The 24,297-nt window shown below is 36.7% G+C and overlaps 2 protein-coding genes across 3 annotated transcripts in view; one reads left to right on the top strand and one right to left on the bottom strand.

The window, feature by feature from the left end:
* Window positions 1-1,615: 1,615 nt before the first annotated feature.
* On the bottom strand, window positions 1,616-5,576 carry LOC134818880 (oxidation resistance protein 1-like). Of its 2 annotated transcripts, none has more exons than XM_063828580.1 (2): window positions 5,389-5,576; window positions 1,616-4,387 (listed from the first exon to the last, which is right to left on the bottom strand). In XM_063828580.1, exons 1-2 carry the CDS (start codon window positions 5,491-5,493, stop codon window positions 2,093-2,095), a joined length of 2,400 nt encoding a protein of 799 aa, XP_063684650.1. In that variant the 5' UTR covers window positions 5,494-5,576; the 3' UTR covers window positions 1,616-2,092. The 2 variants fall into 2 exon arrangements, with proteins under 2 accessions (XP_063684650.1, XP_063684651.1); XM_063828581.1 differs by lacking the exon at window positions 5,389-5,576 and adding an exon at window positions 5,096-5,170 and having other exon boundaries at window positions 2,093-4,387.
* Window positions 5,577-5,936: 360 nt separating this feature from the next.
* The window catches only part of LOC134818887 (mitochondrial substrate carrier family protein S-like), a 111,541-nt gene continuing 93,180 nt past the window's right edge, over window positions 5,937-24,297 (top strand). Inside the window, exon 1 of the mRNA XM_063828590.1 lies at window positions 5,937-5,970. The gene's annotated coding sequence lies outside the window, so the exon portion shown is untranslated. The remainder of the gene's footprint in view (window positions 5,971-24,297) is intronic.

The raw sequence follows: 24,297 nt of genomic DNA on the forward strand, positions 1-24,297 counted from the left end.
AGAAGAGGTTTTTTAAATAGATTGGGTTCGCGGAGGCCTACAATTATTACAAAAATAGGTTTACAAAATAGGTGAAAGTTCCCGTATTATAAAATGTAAATCAGGGCTAAGTGACTGATCAATATAAACTTTGAGTAATAAGGGGAGGAATTGAACATGGCCCGCGCCGGGTGTTTTTATAGCAAAGTACATACATTATAAAAGTTGATATATATTTAGATTTAGCTAGATAAGGCTTGTAAGGACGCTTGTACGGCAAAATGTTGACTAGCGACTTCCGATACTTGTTGAAATCTGACACCATTATCAACCAGCATAATAACAAGTGATGTAGTAGATTAGCACACCTGGACTCAAAACCACAAATTTGCGTGTAACTCTGTATAGTACACTGGTTAAATTATGTTTTTTTTGTTGCTTTTTCAGCGATTGTGTGGTCAAGGAAAAGTGTGTAGGATATTTGATGTTTATATTAGTTTATAGGGACAGTTTCGATTTTTGTTCACTGCAACTTTTATTTTTTATAGGAGTAAAAAAAAGAGTTATCTGACGGAAACCGTTATGTTTAAATCAAACTTAAATGAAGAAACAACAACACAGTTTTTAATGGTATATTTAGCTACAAAATAAATTGTACTGAAAACAAGAATGAAACGAACACGACAATTAATATATCATTGTCACAGGAAAACTAATCATCCGATCAGGAACTTAAAAAAACGAGAGACTAAGTTATCAAACAGCAACTTTGGGAAGATTGCTTTAAATATCATGGAATATCTCCTATCAATTAGATAGGTAATCATTTATCGCCGAATTGATGGAACTTTATTAAACTGAATGCATTGAATTATTTTAGGAAACCTATTAATATAAATGCTCGAACCAAGGACTCTCCTATAGGAAGTATATTGATATCCACAAGTAATCAACATCCTTAGCAGGAGTGAAGGTCCATGTCTCTGAGTTTAGAACACTGCTGTAGGACACAGGTAACTACAGGTAACTACAGGTAACCACAGGTAACCACAGGTAACCACAGGTAACCACAGGTAGTGCAGGTAACTACAGGTAACCACAAGTAACCACGGGTAACCACAGGTAACCACAGGTATCTACAGGTAACCACAGGTAACTACAGGTAACCACAGGTAACTACAGGTAACTACAGGTAACTACAGATTAAACCACATGTAACTACATGTAACCACAGGTAACTACAGGTAACCACAGGAAACTACAGGTAACCACAGGTAACCACAGGTAACCACAGGTAACCACAGGTAACCACAGGTAACTACAAATAACTACAGGTAAGCACAGGTAACCACAGGTAACCACAAGTAACCACAGGTAACCACAGGTAACTACAGGTAACCACAGGTAACCACAGGTAACCACAGGTAACCACAGGTAACTACAGGTAACCACAGGTAACTAAAGCTTCCAGACTCTCGAGATCTGGTGCAGACCTATCACATGTATCATAATTATTATGGTTAGTGTTTTTATTGTAATAAACATATTGTGAGCTAGCAGGAGTTCGGTGATGAGGCCGAAGACTTAATCCTAGGCCAAAAGCCGACAACTATTAAAGAAGAAGAAGAAGAAAATGCACACAGATTTTATTGGTCAACTTATTAAATCAAATACACACAGAATTAAGGGCGACTGGAATACAATGCACAAAATATTTCATCGCAAGTTAAAACGAAACAATCAAATTGAATCACGTCCAACCAGACGGCAATTGTGAACTTCTAATATCTTGATTCTTGATCCTTCCCAGAGGTATTGCAACTAAAAATGTCGCTCTCATTTATATTTATTAACTGGTTAATATAAATTTATCAAAAATCAACTACCAAAATAATGCTAAAATATTTAACTAAATCTACTTTACAGTATTCCAAAATTATCAAAGTTATGCAAACAAGTTTAATGCAAAAATGTGATCACTTTTACATAACGTGAACATAAAGCACTGTGAAACATCAAATCCAATCAAAGTTTTTCAAACGATCACACACGCAAACAACAGCTGCACTCTTAAAACTAAGATTGTGCACATTCCAACCGAAAGTATTTGAATTTATCCGATGTTGTAAAAATTGCCCCTGTACTGTCCACTTGCCCGGCTTTTTTCACTGGTCACTGACACACTATCGCTATCATCTTGAACCGTTTCGTCTGTAAAATACCAAACCTCAACTGTAAGAACATTGAAGGATGACTCTGAGCTTAGTGTATCGTTGTGGAATGTCAAGGACCGATTACTGGTTCCTTTTTCAAGCATCTCGTCTAGATAAAGAGCAAAGTTACCATCTCCAGCCCCTACAGTGAAATACTCGTGTGTTCCCATCATGAAATAATGGTTGGAACCCTGCCAGAAGTAGCATTTCTCGTCAGGGGACAGTCTGAAGAGGAATGTCTCACCAGAGCCGTAATATTTGGGAGATTGAATGATTCCCTCGGAGAGATACGCCCCAAACACATACTGCCGTGTATCCTTTATCAGCAAGATACAGGGTAAATCCTGATAAGGCTCACAGTGGTTGTACAAAGACCGTAGTGACATCCCGTGAACCTTCAGGCTGTAAGCTAGGAGCATGTCTATTCCAATGATGTGACAGGGAAGATACGGCTGCAACTGACCCATCATATCTTCCGTTAAAAGAACTGATTTTCCGGCCGGATAATTCAGTGTCCCTGAAAAAGGCTCGCTCATCAGATCGGAGTCTACTTCCCGAGGGACAAACTGAGGCGTGCGATCTGGAAGAGTTGCATCTGCAAGGCTGGTCCAGTAGTCCTCGTCACATTTCATCAGACAGTTGGAAGTGTCGTCCATTGGTGATAGGTGAGGACACAACTGGTAGAAATTGTTCATTAACTCAGATACATCCTCCTCTGGAACACACACCCAGAAGTGTGCCTTGCTGTAACCTTCCTCTGTCTCGAACTGATATGAAGGCTTTCCATGGGTCCTGGTGCAGCAAATTGCGTGAAGGGAAATGAAGATCGAGTACTCGTGTTTATTTGCATTCTCCATAAGAGTTTGCATCTGATTTGTGTTCTCATCAATTTTCTCAAAGAATGCTTTTGTGGCTAGTGTTGTGTCGGAATCAATTCTATTAATCCTCCCTTCTGGGACATAAGCAGTAGTGTTGAGTGGATCGAAATTTGAATTGAAGTTCGGGATGAGAATTTTGTTGTCTTCGCCACCAATGGAAAATGGATTGACCCGTTTGCTGGCAGAGTATCGCCTGGACGCAAAACCCTCAAACTCATGCTCACAGGCAAAACCCTCAAACTCATGCTTACATGTTGGAGAGTATATGACTGGTGATTGAACAACTGGAGAGTGCCCTAGCTCAATCTCCCCGGAGGACAGCTCCAGAAAATCTGTGATGGCATGACCTACTTCTGGAGTGGCTGACCCCACGGACCCATGACCAAAATCATTATTTGGATCAATGATTTTGATTCTAAGCGCCTCCTCTAAATTGTCCTCCTCTAAGCTGACCTCCATGCGAATGTTCTCTTCACCAGACTGGACAGGTGTACCATGACAGAGCTGATATTTAAGTTCTGTGCACTTCTCACAAGCGTTCTCCACACCAGTGGTGGATTGGATGTTCCCGAGCAATCTCTCAAAAGACTCAAACATGAGTATTTCACAGATTGAGTCAAGAGGGATGCTAACGTTGTAATTGTTCTGACCGTTTTGTATAACCAGTTTATCTGAAACATGGGCACGAAACATGAAAGCGTTTGAAGTCATGAGAGTAGTTCCTCCAACTGAACCATCAAACCTTGTGATCCTCTTCATTGGGTATTTGAAAATTGACTTCTTTGGTGAGGGTGGTATTTTTTGATCAACAGGATGCAAAGGTGTTTCCGCCACAACAGTTTCATTGCTTTGGAAAATTCTGGGTACAAGAACGCTTTGACCAGGGAAAATGAAGTCTGAAGTAAGTGCATTGAGCTGTTTCAGCATATTTGGAGATACATTGAACTTCAATGCAATAGTATTGAGAGTTTCATTGTCACTCACAAGATAGCTAACGCTACCTTCCCTAGATTTTTGCTTTTTCGCCTGTCTCATATTCTGATCCTTTTTAGGCTCATTTGCATTGCCATCCTCCATAATGTCGTGGTGATACAATGGCGAGTCCTTATCGTTAAAAAAGTCGTCCAATACTGAATAATCCCGGTCTTTATTCCTGGGAGTCAGATTCAAAACTTTGAGATCAGCTTGGTTTGACTCCACATCACATTCCGATTCTGAACTTTCATAATCTGTTACAGGGGGTGTGGGGACAGCTGGTGAGTCGTGTTCGTAGTCATCAAATCCCGGGAGATCTGTGTCCAGCTTCCTTAATTCTCTCTGAGAATATAAAGTATTAAAGTGAGACCAAATTAAAAAGGGTAGTTTGCTGAGTGCTGGGATATGTTAGAGGAAAACTCTTGACTAACACACTTTTCATGATTATTACATGTTACAGATTATGAACCATTGAACATTATAGATATTATAATTAGCAGTTTTCAGTATGTGTAAACTCTAGATATATACGATGATAGCCAAAAAACAAATAAATCAGTCTTAGTGTTCTAATTTTTAATGATTGTAGAGAAGAACCATTTATCAACAGACAAAAATTGCAATATTCTAGCACTGCAGTAGTCATATTATAATTAATGACGCACCTTGCATGCGCATGCTATAATCATATTAACTTTCCTTGTTAATATACATTTCTGTCTGTTTAGCTTTTTGGTACTGGGTATAATTTGAGTATCATAATAAGGCGACTTGAGCCCTTTTTTGTCTGAATTGTGTACGTCTGAAGTCTGAGTGTTCTTGAGTGGGTCTGATGGTTCTCCATCTTGATCGGTAAAAGTCGCATTTTCAGAACTGTCAGTATTTGTATGTTTCTGATTGTTGAATTTTATTGAGTCAGAGTATTTTTAACTTATGGTATTTCTAATTCTATAAGAAAAAGTATATAAAAGTTGACACTTGATAATCTTGTATTTCATTGACATACATTATTAAAACAAAAATTGCCAGAACTTGACACTGATAGATTACCCTATCATCAATTATGGAGTTTATGTTAGATTCATCCTCAGCCACTGTTAAAATCTCAAAGAGATCATCATCTAAACTGTCCACATTACTCAGCTGACAGTAATACAAAATAATATTATTAGGTCAGATAGTATAGCTAAACCTTTCAGTTAGATTTTTGAACAGCCTAGTACAGTATTTGAACAATGAGCATATTATGACATATATTTTTAACAGGAACATTTGAAACTTCATTTGTCCAACTACAAAGTGACTGACATAGTGGTGACATAACATAAATGAACATGGCAAACCTCAAGTTCGTTGTAATCTGAAACATCAATGTTGAAGATGTACGTTTTGATGGAGTCAAGTAGGCCGGAAGCTGGATGTAGAGAATTAGCAGTTTCCTGGGACATGGTGCTCTACAATCATGTCTGGTATTTCATTCAATAACCTAGTGAAAGTGATGTTTTAAAGTTAACAACAGTTGCATATGCGTATTAAAGGTCAAAGGATGATAACCGGCAAAATGTGAGAAACCTTTTTTTCATGGACACTCTCCTAGAACCGACCCCAGGAGACACATCTTTCGCCCACACATCTCTCTCTCAGAATGGGTGTAAACAAAGCCAAATTATCGTATTTATATAAAAGTAACAATAAACCTATTGCCTTTTAACCGTTACCTCCAGATAAGAAAAAATAACGACAACTAACACATTTCTTCGAAATCAAATGATTATTTTTCATTAATTCTGAAAAATTATTTTTCATATTCACATTCATGACAAAATGAAGTTAATTGATCAATTGTGTTACGAAGATCCTACAGACTGTATAGTAGATGGACAATTTTAATACTTTCAACACTACTATATAACAAATAATTTCAGGTATGGCTACCGATGAGTAATCCGTTGGAGTAAAGTCTGCCGGTGTCCTGGGTGTGATGGATCTGAGTTAGATGGCAGGTTGTGGAGGTGGTAACCGTTTCTTCCTATTGCCCTGGTAGTCTTGTACTACCAGGGCTCCTGCGGTCTGGTACGAGGTTAGTTTTATTGTTAGAGATCTAGTGATGTTTGAAATTTATTAACTCCTTTTAGCTACTTCTCCTTTAGATAAGTATTGCATTCTTTTTTCTGCTATACAGTTCTTTACAACACCTCTGTTCATTATAATTCAAATTTTTTTCACTCGGAACTATAAATCTCTGGCCTATTAACTGTTTCAGATCCAGATTGCTAGGGTTTACAACGGTGCACTGAAACATCCTGCTGTTGATCTCTTATCTGGATCACCCAGTCTCCTCCCGATCCTCCCACACTTCACAACAAGATGCCAATACTGCCCGCCAACTTCCTCGCCTTACTGCAAAACTTATCTCTTGAAGTAAAGCAACACATGCATACCCTCCTTACTCAGAGTATCCTGGACAGTCTGAAAGAGAAAAAGCTTGCTTCTAAAATAGAACGTATAGATGAAAAGAAGAAGGAAAAGAAAACGAAGAAGGAAACTACTGTTCAAAATGTCTCGTATAGCCCACATACGCTCGTAGAGCACGTTCCAGTTCTCCCTGGAATGGATGAAAATCTATTCCAGAAAATCACAGAAGAATTAGATTCAATGAATCTTGAAGGCAAATCTAATAAAGTCCACACCCTATGGCTAAGCCCTTCATCAGAAGACTACTGCTTTGGTAACATAGTCAACAAGCCACATCCCATCAACAACTTCCCTAGCATCTTTAAGTTGATGGGACTTATTAATGACCTCCCCTCCACCACCAACAACATGGATGCTTGCCTTGTTACTAGGTACGACACTCAGCAAGCTAAGTTAAGCCTCCATAAAGACGATGAAGACCTAATAATATCACCGTCCAGCTCCATTTGCACTTACTCAATAGGGGCTCCGCGGTCACTTGAGTTTGTGCTCGATACAACCCAAGTAGAACAACGCACAACTAGGGCCTCTAGGTCAAGGCCAGCCCAAGAGTTGATTAACGCAGACTTCACCCTTCCTGCCACCAATGGCACACTGAACATCATGAAGCCTGGTGCACAGCAAGTCATGAGGCACAGGATTGCCCCAGGAGTTGCACCTTCTGACAATGAAATTTGTTGGAGGTATAGTCTCTCCTTCAGAAATTTAACCACACCTTCCTCTTCCCCTTCATCTCCTATTCTTCCCTCTCCTACATCCGACAGTCCTAATAAGGTACCCCCAAAAGCTCCCATCACAGGCTCTCAAAAACACCAGAAGTCTATCATCCTCATTGCTGGTGACTCCTTTGCTGCTCGATTGGACGCTGATCGCCTCAGTAGAGGTAAAGAAACTGTCACCAATATAGCTAAGGGTGGGCTTAAGATCTCAGCTATACAGAAATCTATTGAGGCCTTTCATACAAAGAACCCTCTTGTGCAGGTAAAGAAACTGTTCTTAAGCTTCGGTGCCAACGACATCCGGTACTGTACCCAGGGTGTCAATCATCTCAAGACCCCTGTGAGTGACCTTATGAAGACAGCAAAAAAACTTTATCCAAATGCACGTGTTTTTGTACAAGCTATTCCACCAGTCCACCCCAACGGACAAGATAAAATCCCTGGTAATGTTTGTGCTATGAATAATTTGATCTTTGATCGCTGCTCTAGGCATAAACTGTTTTACCTTGATGTTTTTTGGGCTTTCTTAGACCGCTATGGAAACAGAAACGAGAGATTATTTCCTAAATGTGACAAAAGGGGCTTTTATGATATTCATCCCAGCCCAAAGGCTGGGATGCCAGTGTTGGCAAAGTTCTATCTCAGAATCATACACTCAAAGTGGTTTAATCCATTGGGATACTGATGTGGTAATTCAATTCAATATTTAAATTTTTCATTGTCTGCATCAGTATCCTATTGGATCTGATCATTTGGATGTTATTTATATGTATTCAAACGAAGTGATAGCATAATGTATGTTACTTCATATTATAGCACAATACCTAACAAAACACAACGGCGAGACACAATTCTGTTAATAATATACTTTAAAGTTCCATGGGAATATCGGCTCAACAACACCGTGTTGCAACTGGTATGTTTTCTAGGTATGTTATCATCAGTAAAAGTAATAGAGGTAACGGGGAAAATTTGTTGTCCTGTCTTCTGTCTTGTCATATGTTGTGTGCTCTATTGGGTATATTTTATTTTTATGTTATTTTGTATATATTTTCCTCGACTATCGATGCTAATATACTCCCTGGTGCTCCCCTACAACCTAAAATACACTCTGTACCATGTTTGAGGTCATCCATAAATCTTTACTTTATGGTAATATTTTGTACCATTTTTCTCAGACACTTTAAACTTGTGTATAGGGGGGAGGGGGGCATTGGGACAGCCTTAGCTGCAATTTCTGTAAAATTGCTATCTACCACAAAAACCGAACTGTCACCTACCATGTCACCGAAACAGACTGTTAAGTTACTTTTCGGTATAACCAGCAGCTGGCTTGGGGTCATGTCTAGGTGTGGTCTGGTTTTTCTATCTCTCCTTAATATTTCCCTGATAGTAATTTGTAATTGTTCCTTACTGAACCCTGGACCAAATTTATCCGTTGTTTACAATAATGTCCATGGTTTCCTAAATACACGCGATTTAGCATCAGGAACACCACCACTAAATATGACCAAGATACATGAATTCCATGGTTATATCTACAAACATAAGCCTCACATCATTATTCTAAACGAGACATGGCTGAAAAATTCCATTCTCAGTAATGAGGTGCTCCCTGACAAATACAAAGTATTTAGGCTTGACCGATCCTTAAGATCGCATCCAGTGGATGCAACCCAGCCCAAGAAATTCAGAAAAAACGGTGGTGGTGTTCTGATTGCCCATAGAACAGACATTGATATCTCGAGTCTAAAGTTCTCTAAAGTTAGTGTTCAAGCTGAATTATTATCCATCATAATTAAGACTCAGTGTGGAAGAAACTTTTGTATATCAACACATCAATTTTATAGAGTAGGAACGCTTGGCTTAGATAATTTTGAATCTTTCAAGAAACATTTTGTTACTTTAGCATCTGCCAGAAAATTGCAAAGGCACATTCTGGTAGGTGACTTTAATTTGGCTTCGATTTCCTGGCCAGATGGTCAGTCATCTTGCCAGCTACCTTCTAGCTTTGTAAATTTTCTCACTGATGACCTCGGACATACACAACTTATTAGCTCCCCTACTCACAAGTCAGGCAACACCTTAGATCTTGTGTTCACTAACATTCAAAACCTTATTAAGAATGTTAAAGTTTTAGATCAAAACGAAATGTGTATGTCCGACCACTTTTGTATCACATTTGACATTGATATTAAGACCAAGTATATTAAGCAGCCTAAAAGAAAGATCTTTAATTATAGTAAAGGTAATTTTAGGGGCCTGAATTCTGAGTTATTTAGCATCGATTGGGATAGTATATTTGAGTGTAATGATCCTTATCTTGCCTGGAGTCGATTCAGAGGAGTTCTCGGTGCAGCCTGTGACCGATGGATCCCTAAAAAGACCATCAAGTCTCAGTTCCAGCCCCCATGGTATGACTCCGAATGTGATCGTCTCCTACGAAATAAGGAGAAATGGAGAATAAGGCATAAGGGGAGCAACTCTGAGTCTCATAAACAAAAGTTTCGTGCATTTCGCACAAAATTTAAAAATTTGATGGACGAAAGAATGAGACTCAGTGTTGAGGATGACTCCGATGATGCTCTTATCTCCAAGAAATTCTGGACCTACGTTAAATCTAAATCAAAGTCAACCAGGATCCCTGAAACTGTCAAATATCATAATCGCTTTCGAAACAATCCATTTGATCAAGCTGCCCTTTTTAGTAGAGGCTCTTACGGGCAAAAAGACGTGTTTTCTGCTACGAGTTTAGAGACCTAACCGCTAATTGGACACAATAGTATGATGTCTAAGGATCGATAATATGTTAAGAAGTATAAATTTGGCCTTATTAGTCACGTGCTATACCAATGCGCGTTTTAAACTTTGACAGTCTATTACTCTAAGGCAAATAGAGTAATTATATTCATATTTTGTCAGCAATAAGATCACATTATTTTCTATTTAGTGTGAAAATATGAGCTAGAACGGACATAATCTCGCTGAGTTATAGCTGTTTGAAATTTATGATGAACGCGCGGGTGCCAATTGATAACAACTAAATGCTTTTGCGCGTAGTGCGCGTCGAAAATTTGGCAAAAACGCTTGCGGAGTGAAAATATTCAAACTTCGATAAAGTATATGAAGTGGGTACTTCTCGGAAAGGAAAAATTTAGGCAAACACGATGTAACTATTTTTGGGTTGATTTAATACAACTGCAAAAAATTATTCAGACTTCAAGCAAAAAAGTCAAAATTTTTACCACTTTTTTGGATTTTTACCTCAGAACAAATAGAGGGATTTGTTTTATTTTTATACAATCTTGTGCGGCTGTCTTTTAGCTATCTTTATGCAAGTTTTGCCGACATGCCAACAAAATTAACTTGCTCAAAATATCAAAAAACATGGTTTTTTGGCCTATTTTTGGCCCAAAAATCGGTTTTTTTGCGATTTTACCCCAGAACAATCAGTCCAATCATCTTGAAACCACTTTCAATCGATTCTACGGTCAAAAATACGTCTAGTAAGGTGTATCTGGGGTCCCTAACGTATCGAGCAGACAATGCCCGTAAGAGCCTCTACTATTTTAACAAATATTTTTATGAGCAGTTTTCTCAAGGAAAGAAAAATTTTTTTTTAGGAAAGAAAAATTTTTATTTACCACAAAACAATCAATACATAATGTTATATTCATAAATAAATTCAAATTTCAATTTCAAACACATATACAGTACGCCGCGCACACGGCCACAATTTTCAATTGTTCAGAAATTCGTAGGTCAGCTGTAGGCGCCGCGCACAGGATCTATTTAATTGTTATCTTACAATTACATGTCGCATTTCTTAATTACTAGAGCCAAAATTTCAGAAGCAAAATAATTTAAAACATATTTCTGTCGTTCACGCAGTACAGGCCGTGAGCACTGCGATCTAATTAATAGATCGAATAATAATAATGGAGAAATTCCAAAAACCGCGCGCTCGTTATTTGTGATTAAATTGAGTGCGCGCCTCTGTGAACAGCAGTACCGCTCAAGCATGAAGTACTAAGCGGTACGCAGTTCTGCGTGAGGCGTAGACATTTGTAGCACACGTTTCATTCAACTAATCAATTATGTGACATGTAATTATATTATAGCAAAAAGAATATTAATTTTAGTAATAATTGACGTAAACATATGTGTTTAAATAACATTTATAATCTAGCGAGTTACCAATAATATAATACTATTTGTTTGTATTATTGATTATATATGTTTACACTAGCCTATATTATGATGGAGATATACATTATATAATTGCTCCAATAATCAACACTGCTAAACAACAAATACATACTCGCCCATCGATGAAGCAGTCGCCAAAACAAAGCTCAAAGTTAATATACCTTCGTACTTCGTTTTGGAAACTGTAGAATGCCAGTAAATAATTAGTGTTTCAATCGTGTATTCGATGGGCAAGCACTCGCCACTCGAGGCCGAGACAAACGGCACCGGCTCCGCCCCGCAACCATGAAGTAATGTAAGCAGTAAGGCGGGGCGGTGGTGTGCGCCGTTTATACGGCCCACAGCACGAGACATTTTGAGCTCCAAGACTTAAAACTATAAAAGTCCCGAGTTATATTAAACGTAGCGACTTACCATCGTCAGCCGTCAAAAATTTAGAATTTGTATGTTATAAACTCTACATCTGATATCAGTATAACATGTAATTTAGTTTGTTATTGGCTAAATTTTTAACTCGATTAAGCGATGCAGACGTATGAACTAGGCTCCTCCTCCGTCAAAAACACAATGAGAGGGGATTGTGGAAGGACACGAACACTATTCGTTAACTCGTACCCCGGGTACCCCCTAGAACTATGTCCCATCAGAGAGAGCCCATCACCCGTCAGATCGAAAACAGTGTCAAGAGAGCGATTATGGCATTGACATAGATTTTCGTGATGATTGTTTTTCAAGTCTTGTGTTTATTAGAGAAGATGTTCTGTTGATTCTTAAAAAGTTAAATCCTAACAAGGCCCCTGGCCCTGATGGGATTCATAGGAGAGTCCTCAAAAACTGTGCCCAAAGCCTTGCATACCCACTTAGTGTTTTATTTAACCTGTCTTTCTCGAGCGGATGCATACCCCCTGATTGGGAGCTGGCACTTGTAGTACCAGTGCACAAAAAGGGCGATAAGTCTTCGGTTGAGAACTACAGGCCTATCTCGTTAACATCTCTTGTAATGAAAGTCTTTGAAAGGTGCATAAAGACTGCATTATACGCTGCATGTTCTGATCTGTTGGATGACCGACAACACGGTTTTGTTAATGAACGTTCATGCACAACCCAAATGATACCTTTCACGGACAATCTTGCACTTGCATTGAATAACAGGTCCAGGACTGATATAATATATTTTGATTTTGCGAAAGCTTTTGATAGCGTTTCGCATGACCTCATTTTAAGTAAATTAAAGAATATTTTTAATGTCGATGGACTTATGCTTAAATTTATTAAGTCCTATCTTGAGGGGCGACAACAACAAGTAGTGATAGGAGGCCAAACGTCTTCTTCTCTACCAGTTCGGTCTGGTGTCCCTCAAGGTTCTATACTTGGCCCTTTATTGTTTGTAATATTTATAAATGACATGTTCTCCTGTGTCTCTGAAGGCACCAATATCGCCCTTTATGCAGATGACACTAAAATTTGGAGGGAGATCTTTGGTTACCCTGACCATCACATAATCCAAAATGACATCAACAGATTATATGATTGGTCAGTGAGAAATCGAATGAAGTTCCACCCACAAAAGTGCAAAGCCCTCTCTGTGTCCCTGCAAAGAAACGTGCTGGATAACTTGCCATTCAATACCTTCTTTTATAAACTTTCTGGAAGTGATATTGACTTTGTGCCCTCTCAGTCAGATTTAGGAGTCGCAATAAACTCCAGGTTTAATTGGGGTGCACAATGTAAAGCGCTTGTTTCCAAAGCTACCTCTAGACTTGGACTACTTAAGAGAACATGTCATTTCACTACTGATAAAAGGCAGAAAAGATCGTTCTATTTAGCGTTAATTAGGTCTATATTTGAACATTGTTCTGTCATATGGTCCCCTCAATCTGCAACTCATCTTCAACAGTTTGTTGCTATCCAAAAGAGGGCTATTAAATGGATCAATGGTGAACCTTACTCCAGTTATAATGACGATAAACTTGCTACAGAGCAAAAGAAACTAAATATTCTCCCTGTTAAACAGAAGTTTATTTATAACGATCTTATGACCTTCTATAAAATAGTGAATAGCATAATTCCAGTTTCGCTCCCTACATATATAGTCCTATGCCGTCCAGAGGGCACCCGATACACTAGGCACAATGTGTTAGAATCTTAATTCTATTTGTAGCTTGTTTTTGTACTTCATATTACTAACCCAGTATCTCACTTTAGCAAAGGTTTAGTTCCAGTGATTGTATATACAGTGTTGGGGTAAAGGGACTCCAGAAGGCAGACAAGGCTCGACTCCAGACTCTAGTTGAAGTAACAGAAGAGAGAGGAGTGTCCAGTGTTTAGTTGACTCCAGACTCTAGCGAAGCAGAAGGGAGAGGAGTGACGTTGTCGACTCCAGACTCTAGCGTAGCAGAAGGGAGAGGAGTGACGTTGTTTTAGTGATCCCACAGATTCCAGTCGACAGATACTATCTGTGTTCTGTGACGTGGAAAGAGTGGTAAGTAGTTTATAGTTATAGTTCAGTAGTTTAGTCTAGGAGTTCCCGCTTCCTCTTTCACTTTCATTTATAGTTTCACGTGGATTACCTTTCACTTTACTCACGGTAGTTTTCCCCCAGGGTTTTTTATTATAGTTATCAGTTCCAGTTTAGTTGAAGTCCTCATCATTCAGAAGTACCTCATATAGTAAGAAGAACATCATCATCAGAGTAATAGTTTTAATTTAATAGTTGTTTAATCTAATAGTAAAAAGACATTATTTAGTTTAGTATTGAATTGTGTATTAGGTAAAGCAGTGTGAGTAACTGAGTCACACCAATCACCTTTTAATCACTCATTCACTATTTGAGGGTGAGTACATAGAGTAACAAGGTTACATTTGAAACACCATTTATTTGTATAACCTCTTTATTCATCTAATTTGTATTTATAATAATTGAGTATTATTTGTTATTTAATTAACCCAAGAACAGGGTTCCAACACAATGCTCAAATAATTGATATGTCGGATACTTCAACTTACATGAGTACCACTGTGCCCTGCTCAGATGCCTTCCGAAATAGCTTTTTTCATAGTATAGATCTATGCTGAAATGGAATAGTCTACCAGTATGTATCCGGCAGTCAGAGCGGATTTCTACTTTTAAGGCCAAACTGATCAAGTACCTCTGGGCTACCGATACAGTCTGGCCAGATTAGCTCATCAGTCTTATGAGTCTCAGAAATTTTTTTTTGTTGGTTACAATTCTGTCCGTCCAATTTCCTATCTGCTTGTCCTTTTCTTTTTTCTTATCAGTTGTGACGGAATTGTAATGAACAAAATCCTTATAATTATTTATGATATGTTTGATTTCTTGTTAATGTTTGTCATTCAAATTTGGTAGACGGCCCCAACGTTAATGTGGCTCTTGCTATGTGTTGGTTCAGCCGAATTAATTATTATATAATCAAGTTTATTTTTCTCGTTAGTTGTCATCCGGCCAAACATTAAGCAACCTATATTGCAGTACCATTTACCATTTAGTATATCAAAATATGTCATTGTAATTTTGCATGGCTGAAATGTAACGCTTGATTTATATATATATAATGATTAATTGAATTTTCAAATAAAAAATGAATTTATGAATAATGAGTTAATGAATTATATGATAGAGTGAGTTATAACATGAAACTGAGGGCATTTTTTAAAAAAAATTTTAAGAGAGGCTGGGCAGTGGGCCTGGTAGGCCTACGAGAGGATAGCATGGATGCTTTGCCTACCTCTGGGGAAGTGGCGTAACATTGCCTGTTGGCGCCCCCCCCCCCCCCGCCGAAAAAGCGCCCCCCTGTTGGCGCCCCCTCCCCTTTTGGTGCCCCTCCCTAAAATTTAACTTGAATTAGGTGATTTTAGAGGATAAGCAGGTAAAATCTCTAAAAAAGTGTGTATCTAAAGCAAAACGTGCAGTTTTGCTAGTACTTCAGTTAAGTTTTTGAAATTGTCCCACATTCAAACGACGATTTGGCGCCCCCCTAAGACGGCGACTCCCCCCACAGCGGGGTCAGCGGGGCCCTTTGTTACGCCACTGCTCTGGGGTATGGCAGTTCTGTGGGAGGATGCCGGTGGAATCAAGATGTGTAATCTGTGGGCATGAAGGTTACCATTAATATGTTACGAAAATTATCCACATTGACTTTTTTTTCAGAATTACATGCAGTCTAGTTAACAGTTATATACAGAGTGAAAATTTCTAAAACTACGCACCCATTTTTGGAGTTAGAAAGACCTATAGTTGTATACTTCTTTTGATTTAGTTATAAAATAGGATTATAACTTAATTAAGGGTTAACGGGTGATACTCGTAAAATATCTGTTCCATATATTGGGACCGTCGACGAGTCCAACTCGGCGCGCGTCTTGGTAGGTTGTAAACCTACAAATTAAGGGGGGGGGGGGGGGGGGTCTTCATCAAAATTCTCTAGAAATTGATTTTATAGTTGTTTCTGATAGAATGGAGTGATATCTATCAGCTGCTTTTGCAGGTCCCGTGGAAAAACATTGTATTTACTTTCTTTTTTTAAAATTGTATTTTACTTATTCGATTTTGAAAATCTTGGACTTGGAAAAATCGTCAAAAAATGAGGTCCAAGATTTTGGTCAGAAATATACAAAAAGACCCTGTTATGTTTTTTAAACTCCAAAACACCTAATAGTTGTCACAGAGCTGGGCCTGGGGTGTGAAAATAGTCAGGGTTATTATTAATTGGAGGACGTCGCCGCTTCGATGCACCACGCAATGCAATGCAAACTATCAAGATTTCAAAGGGTTGACATCGTCAATCAACAGCAAGTCCAACTCTGTGCCTTACAAATTGTTAATGGATTGATCCGGCGCACACCAACGACAGCACATTCAATTTCATACATATGAAATAGTTTGTATAACCTGCTTTATTTTGCATTAATAAGTTGACGTGTTACGACCAAAATTGAAGAGGAATCGTTTAAGATCACTGCATCAAAGTATGCGCCTCAACAAAAGCTACTTATGCTTTTTACGGAGAAATAAGATAATAGTGTTTTTGAGTATGTTGATCTGTTTCAAAAGCATTCTGAGTGATTTATATAAGGGCATATACTGATTTTAAATACATTGCAAAAGATTTGATATCGATTCATGAAGTTTAAAAAAAGTTACTGCAATACTGTAGGCGCAGTAATTTTTGAATTTTGAGGCAAAGCTTTAATTTTGGTTATTTAACATACTTCCAGGATGAATCGCTGTTCTAAATTCTTTATAAGTTCTGTTATAAAATTTAGAGAGAATAATCAATGAAACAAGAAATTTCAATGAAACAAGAAATTTAATTTTAGCACATTTTACAGAATAAAAAGATGTAAAACAATTCATAAAATATAATGCACATTTTGGTGTATGACTTTTTGTCCTTGACTGCTTGTTTGGTTTCGGAAGGACAGGTAACTTACGGGGCAAGGAATGCGCGTGCCTGGAAGCTTTTGCATACACCGAAACGCTAGTTCAGTCAAGTTTTTAGAGACAAGGCTCACATTAGGACTAAAAGAAAAATTGTTAACAGACATTAGGGGTTCTGTTTAAAGCGGAATGCGACTGCATTTAATGCGGAATGCGACTGCTTTTCTTGTTGATGGATCGTTAATAGACTTTTGTGCTTTCACGCTTATGATCATTTGTCATAAATACTCTATATTGTACCATTGCTTTTATTTAAACTACCGTGTACAATTAAATAAACATGTGAGAATTTGATGTCTTTTGTATCGACTGTATGTTATATCCCTATATAATATAACAAAATCATGATTACATAGCATGGCAATTGTGTGAGAACATAAGGCAACTATTATATGCTAAAACAACTAAGGCTGTATGGTTTGACTCAGAAAAATAGAAACACGCTATATGCAGTATTATTAATTATACTGCTCATTTATGTTGTCACTTGGACACAAAGACCTATCACATCTGTCAAAGAATATTACACTCCCCTTACAAGCAAACTATCTCCCTGTATGGTGAGTGAAATTATTAAAGCTATCAGTGAATATCAGGTATGTAAATTGATAAGCTCAAGAAGTACCATCTTATTTTGTATAATTATGTTTTTTTGTACGATTACTTTGGTGGCTACAAAAATATCTCACAAAAAAGAATAAATTATACTATCATTTCTGTCGTATTCGGAACTCTTAGATATTAATTTTCTATTCAGGTTGAAATCGATTGCAAAAGATTTTACCATACATGTTCAAACAGCGATTGGAAGAAATGTGTGAAAGAAGCCTTCCTATTTGCATGGACCAATTACCACAAGTTTGTCCTCATAAGTATAACTTCTTTTTGCTATTATTGGATAAAAGTTAAGAAGTTAGAAAATTTGTTTGAGGAGAGAAATATAGTTTTTATTATCATAGACGAAATATCTATATTTCTTTCAATTTTTGGTAGCAATCTTAACATTTATTATCTCTCAGTTTTGCCTGGGGACATGACCATTTGAAGCCTGAAAGCAGAGGATACGATGACAGCCTATTTGGTCTTGGTAATCTGTGGGCATGAAGGTTACCATTAATATGTTACGAAAATTATCCACATTGACTTTTTTTTCAGAATTACATGCAGTCTAGTTAACAGTTATATACAGAGTGAAAATTTCTAAAACTACACACCCATTTTTGGAGTTAGAAAGACCTATAGTTGTATACTTCTTTTGATTTAGTTATAAAATAAGATTATAACTTAATTAAGGGGGGGGGGGGGGGGGGTCTTCATCAAAATTCTCTAGAAATTGATTTTATAGTTGTTTCTGATAGAATGGAGTGATATCTATCAGCTGCTTTTGCAGGTCCCGTGGAAAAACATTGTATTTACTTTCTTTTTTTTAAATTGTATTTTACTTATTCGATTTTGAAAATCTTGGACCTGGAAAAATCGTCAAAAAATGAGGTCCAAGATTTTGGTCAGAAATATACAAAAAGACCCTGTTATGTTTTTTAAACTCCAAAACACCTAATAGTTGTCACAGAGCTGGGCCTGGGGTGTGAAAATAGTCAGGGTTATTATTAATTGGAGGACGTCGCCGCTTCGATGCACCACGCAATGTAATGCAAACTATCAAGATTTCAAAGGGTTGACATCGTCAATCAACAGCAAGTCCAACTCTGTGCCTTACAAATTGTTAATGGACTGATCCGGCGCACACCAACGACAGCACATTCAATTTCATACGTATGAAATAGTTTATATAACCTGCTTTATTTTGCATTAATAAGTTGACGTGTTACGACCAAAATTGAAGAGGAATCGTTTAAGATCACTGCATCAAAGTATGCGCCTCAACAAAAGCTACTTATGCTTTTTACGGAGAAATAAGATAATAGTGTTTTTGAGTATGTTGATCTGTTTCAAAAGCATTCTGAGTGATTTATATAAGGGCATATACTGATTTTAAATACATTGCAAAAGATTTGATATCGATTCATGAAGTTTAAAAAAAGTTACTGCAATACTGAAAAGTGGAACAATGCCATTGGCATGTAAAATTGCATCAGTCACTCCAATTCTTAAAACTGGTGACCCTAATGATCCAAATAACTACCGGCCAATATCCATACTCCCCCTACTTGGAAAATGCATAGAATATTTTGTTAACCAACAGCTTACAGAGTATGTTGAAACCAATAAACTGCTTACCAACCATCAGTATGGATTTAGAAAAGATCATTCCACCACTTTTCTAATGCTTAATCTATTTGATAAAATATTTACGTCTAAGGAATCACAGAAGAAACCTGCAATTGTATTCTTAGATATTAAAAAGGCCTTTGACACAGTAAGCCATAATATTTTATTAAAAAAACTTAAGTATTATGGAGTTGATGGCTTTGTCATAAAGTGGTTCAAAAGCTACCTTGGGGACAGAAAGCAGCACACCAAAATACGTGGTAATGTAAGCACATCACTCCCTGTTAAAACAGGTGTGCCACAGGGTAGCATATTAGGACCAATTCTATTTAGTTTATTCATAAATGATCTCAGTAGAAATTGCACACAATCTACTGTTTACTTATTTGCAGATGACAGTGCACTATATTTTGATAACATTTCCCGAGGCATATATGAGAATGTAATTAAGGATATGAAAATTGTGTATGAATGGCTTAGAATCAACAAGCTGAGGCTAAATGCTGCAAAATCTTCATTCATTGTATTTGATAGATCACCTAATCTGGACACGTTGTCAATCCCTCTGGATTTGGAAAAAGAATGCCTATTTATAGAAGAAACTAAATCTCAAAAATATTTAGGTCTCATGATAGACAATTTATTGAACTTTCAAGACCATATTGATTATTTGAAATCAAAAATTGCTAAAAGAATAGGGGCATTATACAGGTCGAAAAATCTTCTTCCACTGAAATATAGAAAAATGTTTGTAAATGCTCTTATGCTCCCCCAATTTGACTACCTGGATATAATATGGTGTAGGGCTGCCAAAACCAAACTTAATTCTCTTGATATATTATACAAGAAAGTAGCAAAAATTGCTCTGGATGTTCATTGGCAGGAACCATCAGTAAATGTATATCGAAATATGAAGTGGTTACCCTTACACTTAAGAAGACAACTCCATCTATCAACGTATATGTATAAAATTCTTAATGAGGCTGCACCATCATCATTCACAGATAAATTTTCTTATGTATCCGGAGGATCACGTGATGCTGAGAGGTGCAACCTTTATATTCACAAATCCAGAACACACAAAACCTTTACATATTTAGGTGCAAAATGTTGGAATACAATTCCAGAGAACATAAGGACTATAGAATGTAGTGTAAAATTCTCACAATGTATGAAATCTAAATTTATGTCAGATGTAATTCAAGGAGTCTCATCCTATGAAATAAACAATAGTTTCGACTATTTCTACACTCTAGCTATGTGACAACTGAAACAAATTTTATGGTGCTGGAGTTTTTGTCGGGTGGAAAGGCCCCCTGTATTATACATGACCTATTTCCAGAAGTATAGAACTTTAAACATCTCCTTTACTCGTTCCCATTTGTTATCATTGCCAATCTATTATTGTTCTATACTTCTCTGTATATAACTGTAAATAACATTACTAATGTAATCCCAAAGTGGGCATCTATGTAATCTTAATTGTTACCTTCATGCCCACAGTTCACTGTTAAATCATATCTTATTTTATCACTCATTAATTTATTACTCATTATGTTTTACATACTATATCCTTATGTCCCTAAGGGTGTTCTGCTAACATTTTTCGACTGACTTGAATGTCCTGCACAGCAGATTGAAGCTTCTTAAATTATTTTTTATTCTTATTGTATTGCTGTGTAAATTTGATTCTAATTCTAATTCTAATTCTAATTCTACTGAAGGCGCAGTAATTTTTGAATTTTGAGGCAAAGCTTTAATTTTGGTTATTTAATATACTTCCAGGATGAATCGCTGTTCTAAATTCTTTATAAGTTCTGTTATAAATAGAGAGAATAATCAATGAAACAAGAAATTTCAATGAAACAAGAAATTTAATTTTAGCACATTTTACAGAATAAAAAGATGTAAAACAATTCATAAAATATAATGCACATTTTGGTGTATGACTTTTTGTCCTTGACTGCTTGTTTGGTTTCGGAAGGACAGGTAACTTACGGGGCAAGGAATGCGCGTGCCTGGAAGCTTTTGCATACACCGAAACGCTAGTTCAGTCAAGTTTTTAGAGACAAGGCTCACATTAGGACTAAAAGAAAAATTGTTAACAGACATTAGGGGTTCTGTTTAAAGCGGAATGCGACTGCATTTAATGCGGAATGCGACTGCTTTTCTTGTTGATGGATCGTTAATAGACTTTTGTGCTTTCACGCTTATGATCATTTGTCATAAATACTCTATATTGTACCATTGCTTTTATTTAAACTACCGTGTACAATTAAATAAACATGTGAGAATTTGATGTCTTTTGTATCGACTGTATGTTATATCCCTATATAATATAACAAAATCATGATTACATAGCATGGCAATTGTGTGAGAACATAAGGCAACTATTATATGCTAAAACAACTAAGGCTGTATGGTTTGACTCAGAAAAATAGAAACACGCTATATGCAGTATTATTAATTATACTGCTCATTTATGTTGTCACTTGGACACAAAGACCTATCACATCTGTCAAAGAATATTACACTCCCCTTACAAGCAAACTATCTCCCTGTATGGTGAGTGAAATTATTAAAGCTATCAGTGAATATCAGGTATGTAAATTGATAAGCTCAAGAAGTACCATCTTATTTTGTATAATTATGTTTTTTTGTACGATTACTTTGGTGGCTACAAAAATATCTCACAAAAAAGAATAAATTATACTATCATTTCTGTCGTATTCGGAACTCTTAGATATTAATTTTCTATTCAGGTTGAAATCGATTGCAAAAGATTTTACCATACATGTTCAAACAGCGATTGGAAGAAATGTGTGAAAGAAGCCTTCCTATTTGCATGGACCAATTACCACAAGTTTGTCCTCATAAGTATAACTTCTTTTTGCTATTATTGGATAAAAGTTAAGAAGTTAGAAAATTTGTTTGAGGAGAGAAATATAGTTTTTATTATCATAGACGAAATATCTATATTTCTTTCAATTTTTGGTAGCAATCTTAACATTTATTATCTCTCAGTTTTGCCTGGGGACATGACCATTTGAAGCCTGAAAGCAGAGGATACGATGACAGCCTATTTGGTCTTGGTAATCTGTGGGCATGAAGGTTACCATTAATATGTTACGAAAATTATCCACATTGACTTTTTTTTCAGAATTACATGCAGTCTAGTTAACAGTTATATACAGAGTGAAAATTTCTAAAACTACACACCCATTTTTGGAGTTAGAAAGACCTATAGTTGTATACTTCTTTTGATTTAGTTATAAAATAAGATTATAACTTAATTAAGGGGGGGGGGGGGGGGGGGGGGGGTCTTCATCAAAATTCTCTAGAAATTGATTTTATAGTTGTTTCTGATAGAATGGAGTGATATCTATCAGCTGCTTTTGCAGGTCCCGTGGAAAAACATTGTATTTACTTTCTTTTTTTTAAATTGTATTTTACTTATTCGATTTTGAAAATCTTGGACCTGGAAAAATCGTCAAAAAATGAGGTCCAAGATTTTGGTCAGAAATATACAAAAAGACCCTGTTATGTTTTTTAAACTCCAAAACACCTAATAGTTGTCACAGAGCTGGGCCTGGGGTGTGAAAATAGTCAGGGTTATTATTAATTGGAGGACGTCGCCGCTTCGATGCACCACGCAATGTAATGCAAACTATCAAGATTTCAAAGGGTTGACATCGTCAATCAACAGCAAGTCCAACTCTGTGCCTTACAAATTGTTAATGGACTGATCCGGCGCACACCAACGACAGCACATTCAATTTCATACGTATGAAATAGTTTATATAACCTGCTTTATTTTGCATTAATAAGTTGACGTGTTACGACCAAAATTGAAGAGGAATCGTTTAAGATCACTGCATCAAAGTATGCGCCTCAACAAAAGCTACTTATGCTTTTTACGGAGAAATAAGATAATAGTGTTTTTGAGTATGTTGATCTGTTTCAAAAGCATTCTGAGTGATTTATATAAGGGCATATACTGATTTTAAATACATTGCAAAAGATTTGATATCGATTCATGAAGTTTAAAAAAAGTTACTGCAATACTGAAAAGTGGAACAATGCCATTGGCATGTAAAATTGCATCAGTCACTCCAATTCTTAAAACTGGTGACCCTAATGATCCAAATAACTACCGGCCAATATCCATACTCCCCCTACTTGGAAAATGCATAGAATATTTTGTTAACCAACAGCTTACAGAGTATGTTGAAACCAATAAACTGCTTACCAACCATCAGTATGGATTTAGAAAAGATCATTCCACCACTTTTCTAATGCTTAATCTATTTGATAAAATATTTACGTCTAAGGAATCACAGAAGAAACCTGCAATTGTATTCTTAGATATTAAAAAGGCCTTTGACACAGTAAGCCATAATATTTTATTAAAAAAACTTAAGTATTATGGAGTTGATGGCTTTGTCATAAAGTGGTTCAAAAGCTACCTTGGGGACAGAAAGCAGCACACCAAAATACGTGGTAATGTAAGCACATCACTCCCTGTTAAAACAGGTGTGCCACAGGGTAGCATATTAGGACCAATTCTATTTAGTTTATTCATAAATGATCTCAGTAGAAATTGCACACAATCTACTGTTTACTTATTTGCAGATGACAGTGCACTATATTTTGATAACATTTCCCGAGGCATATATGAGAATGTAATTAAGGATATGAAAATTGTGTATGAATGGCTTAGAATCAACAAGCTGAGGCTAAATGCTGCAAAATCTTCATTCATTGTATTTGATAGATCACCTAATCTGGACACGTTGTCAATCCCTCTGGATTTGGAAAAAGAATGCCTATTTATAGAAGAAACTAAATCTCAAAAATATTTAGGTCTCATGATAGACAATTTATTGAACTTTCAAGACCATATTGATTATTTGAAATCAAAAATTGCTAAAAGAATAGGGGCATTATACAGGTCGAAAAATCTTCTTCCACTGAAATATAGAAAAATGTTTGTAAATGCTCTTATGCTCCCCCAATTTGACTACCTGGATATAATATGGTGTAGGGCTGCCAAAACCAAACTTAATTCTCTTGATATATTATACAAGAAAGTAGCAAAAATTGCTCTGGATGTTCATTGGCAGGAACCATCAGTAAATGTATATCGAAATATGAAGTGGTTA

Source organism: Bolinopsis microptera, chromosome 7 (assembly GCF_026151205.1).
Source record: "Bolinopsis microptera isolate Bmic1 chromosome 7, MBARI_Bmic_1.0, whole genome shotgun sequence".
In the NCBI taxonomy this organism is placed as follows: Eukaryota; Metazoa; Ctenophora; class Tentaculata; order Lobata; family Bolinopsidae; genus Bolinopsis; species Bolinopsis microptera.

Excerpts from the sequence above, each read along its gene's own strand:
- LOC134818880 (XM_063828580.1), bottom strand. The coding sequence starts at position 5,493 with ATGTCCCAGGAAACTGCTAATTCTCTACATCCAGCTTCCGGCCTACTT. Across the intron at positions 4,388-5,388 it reads CAGATTACAACGAACTTGAG|AGAGAATTAAGGAAGCTGGA; the intron begins GTTTGCCATGTT and ends TTATATTCTCAG.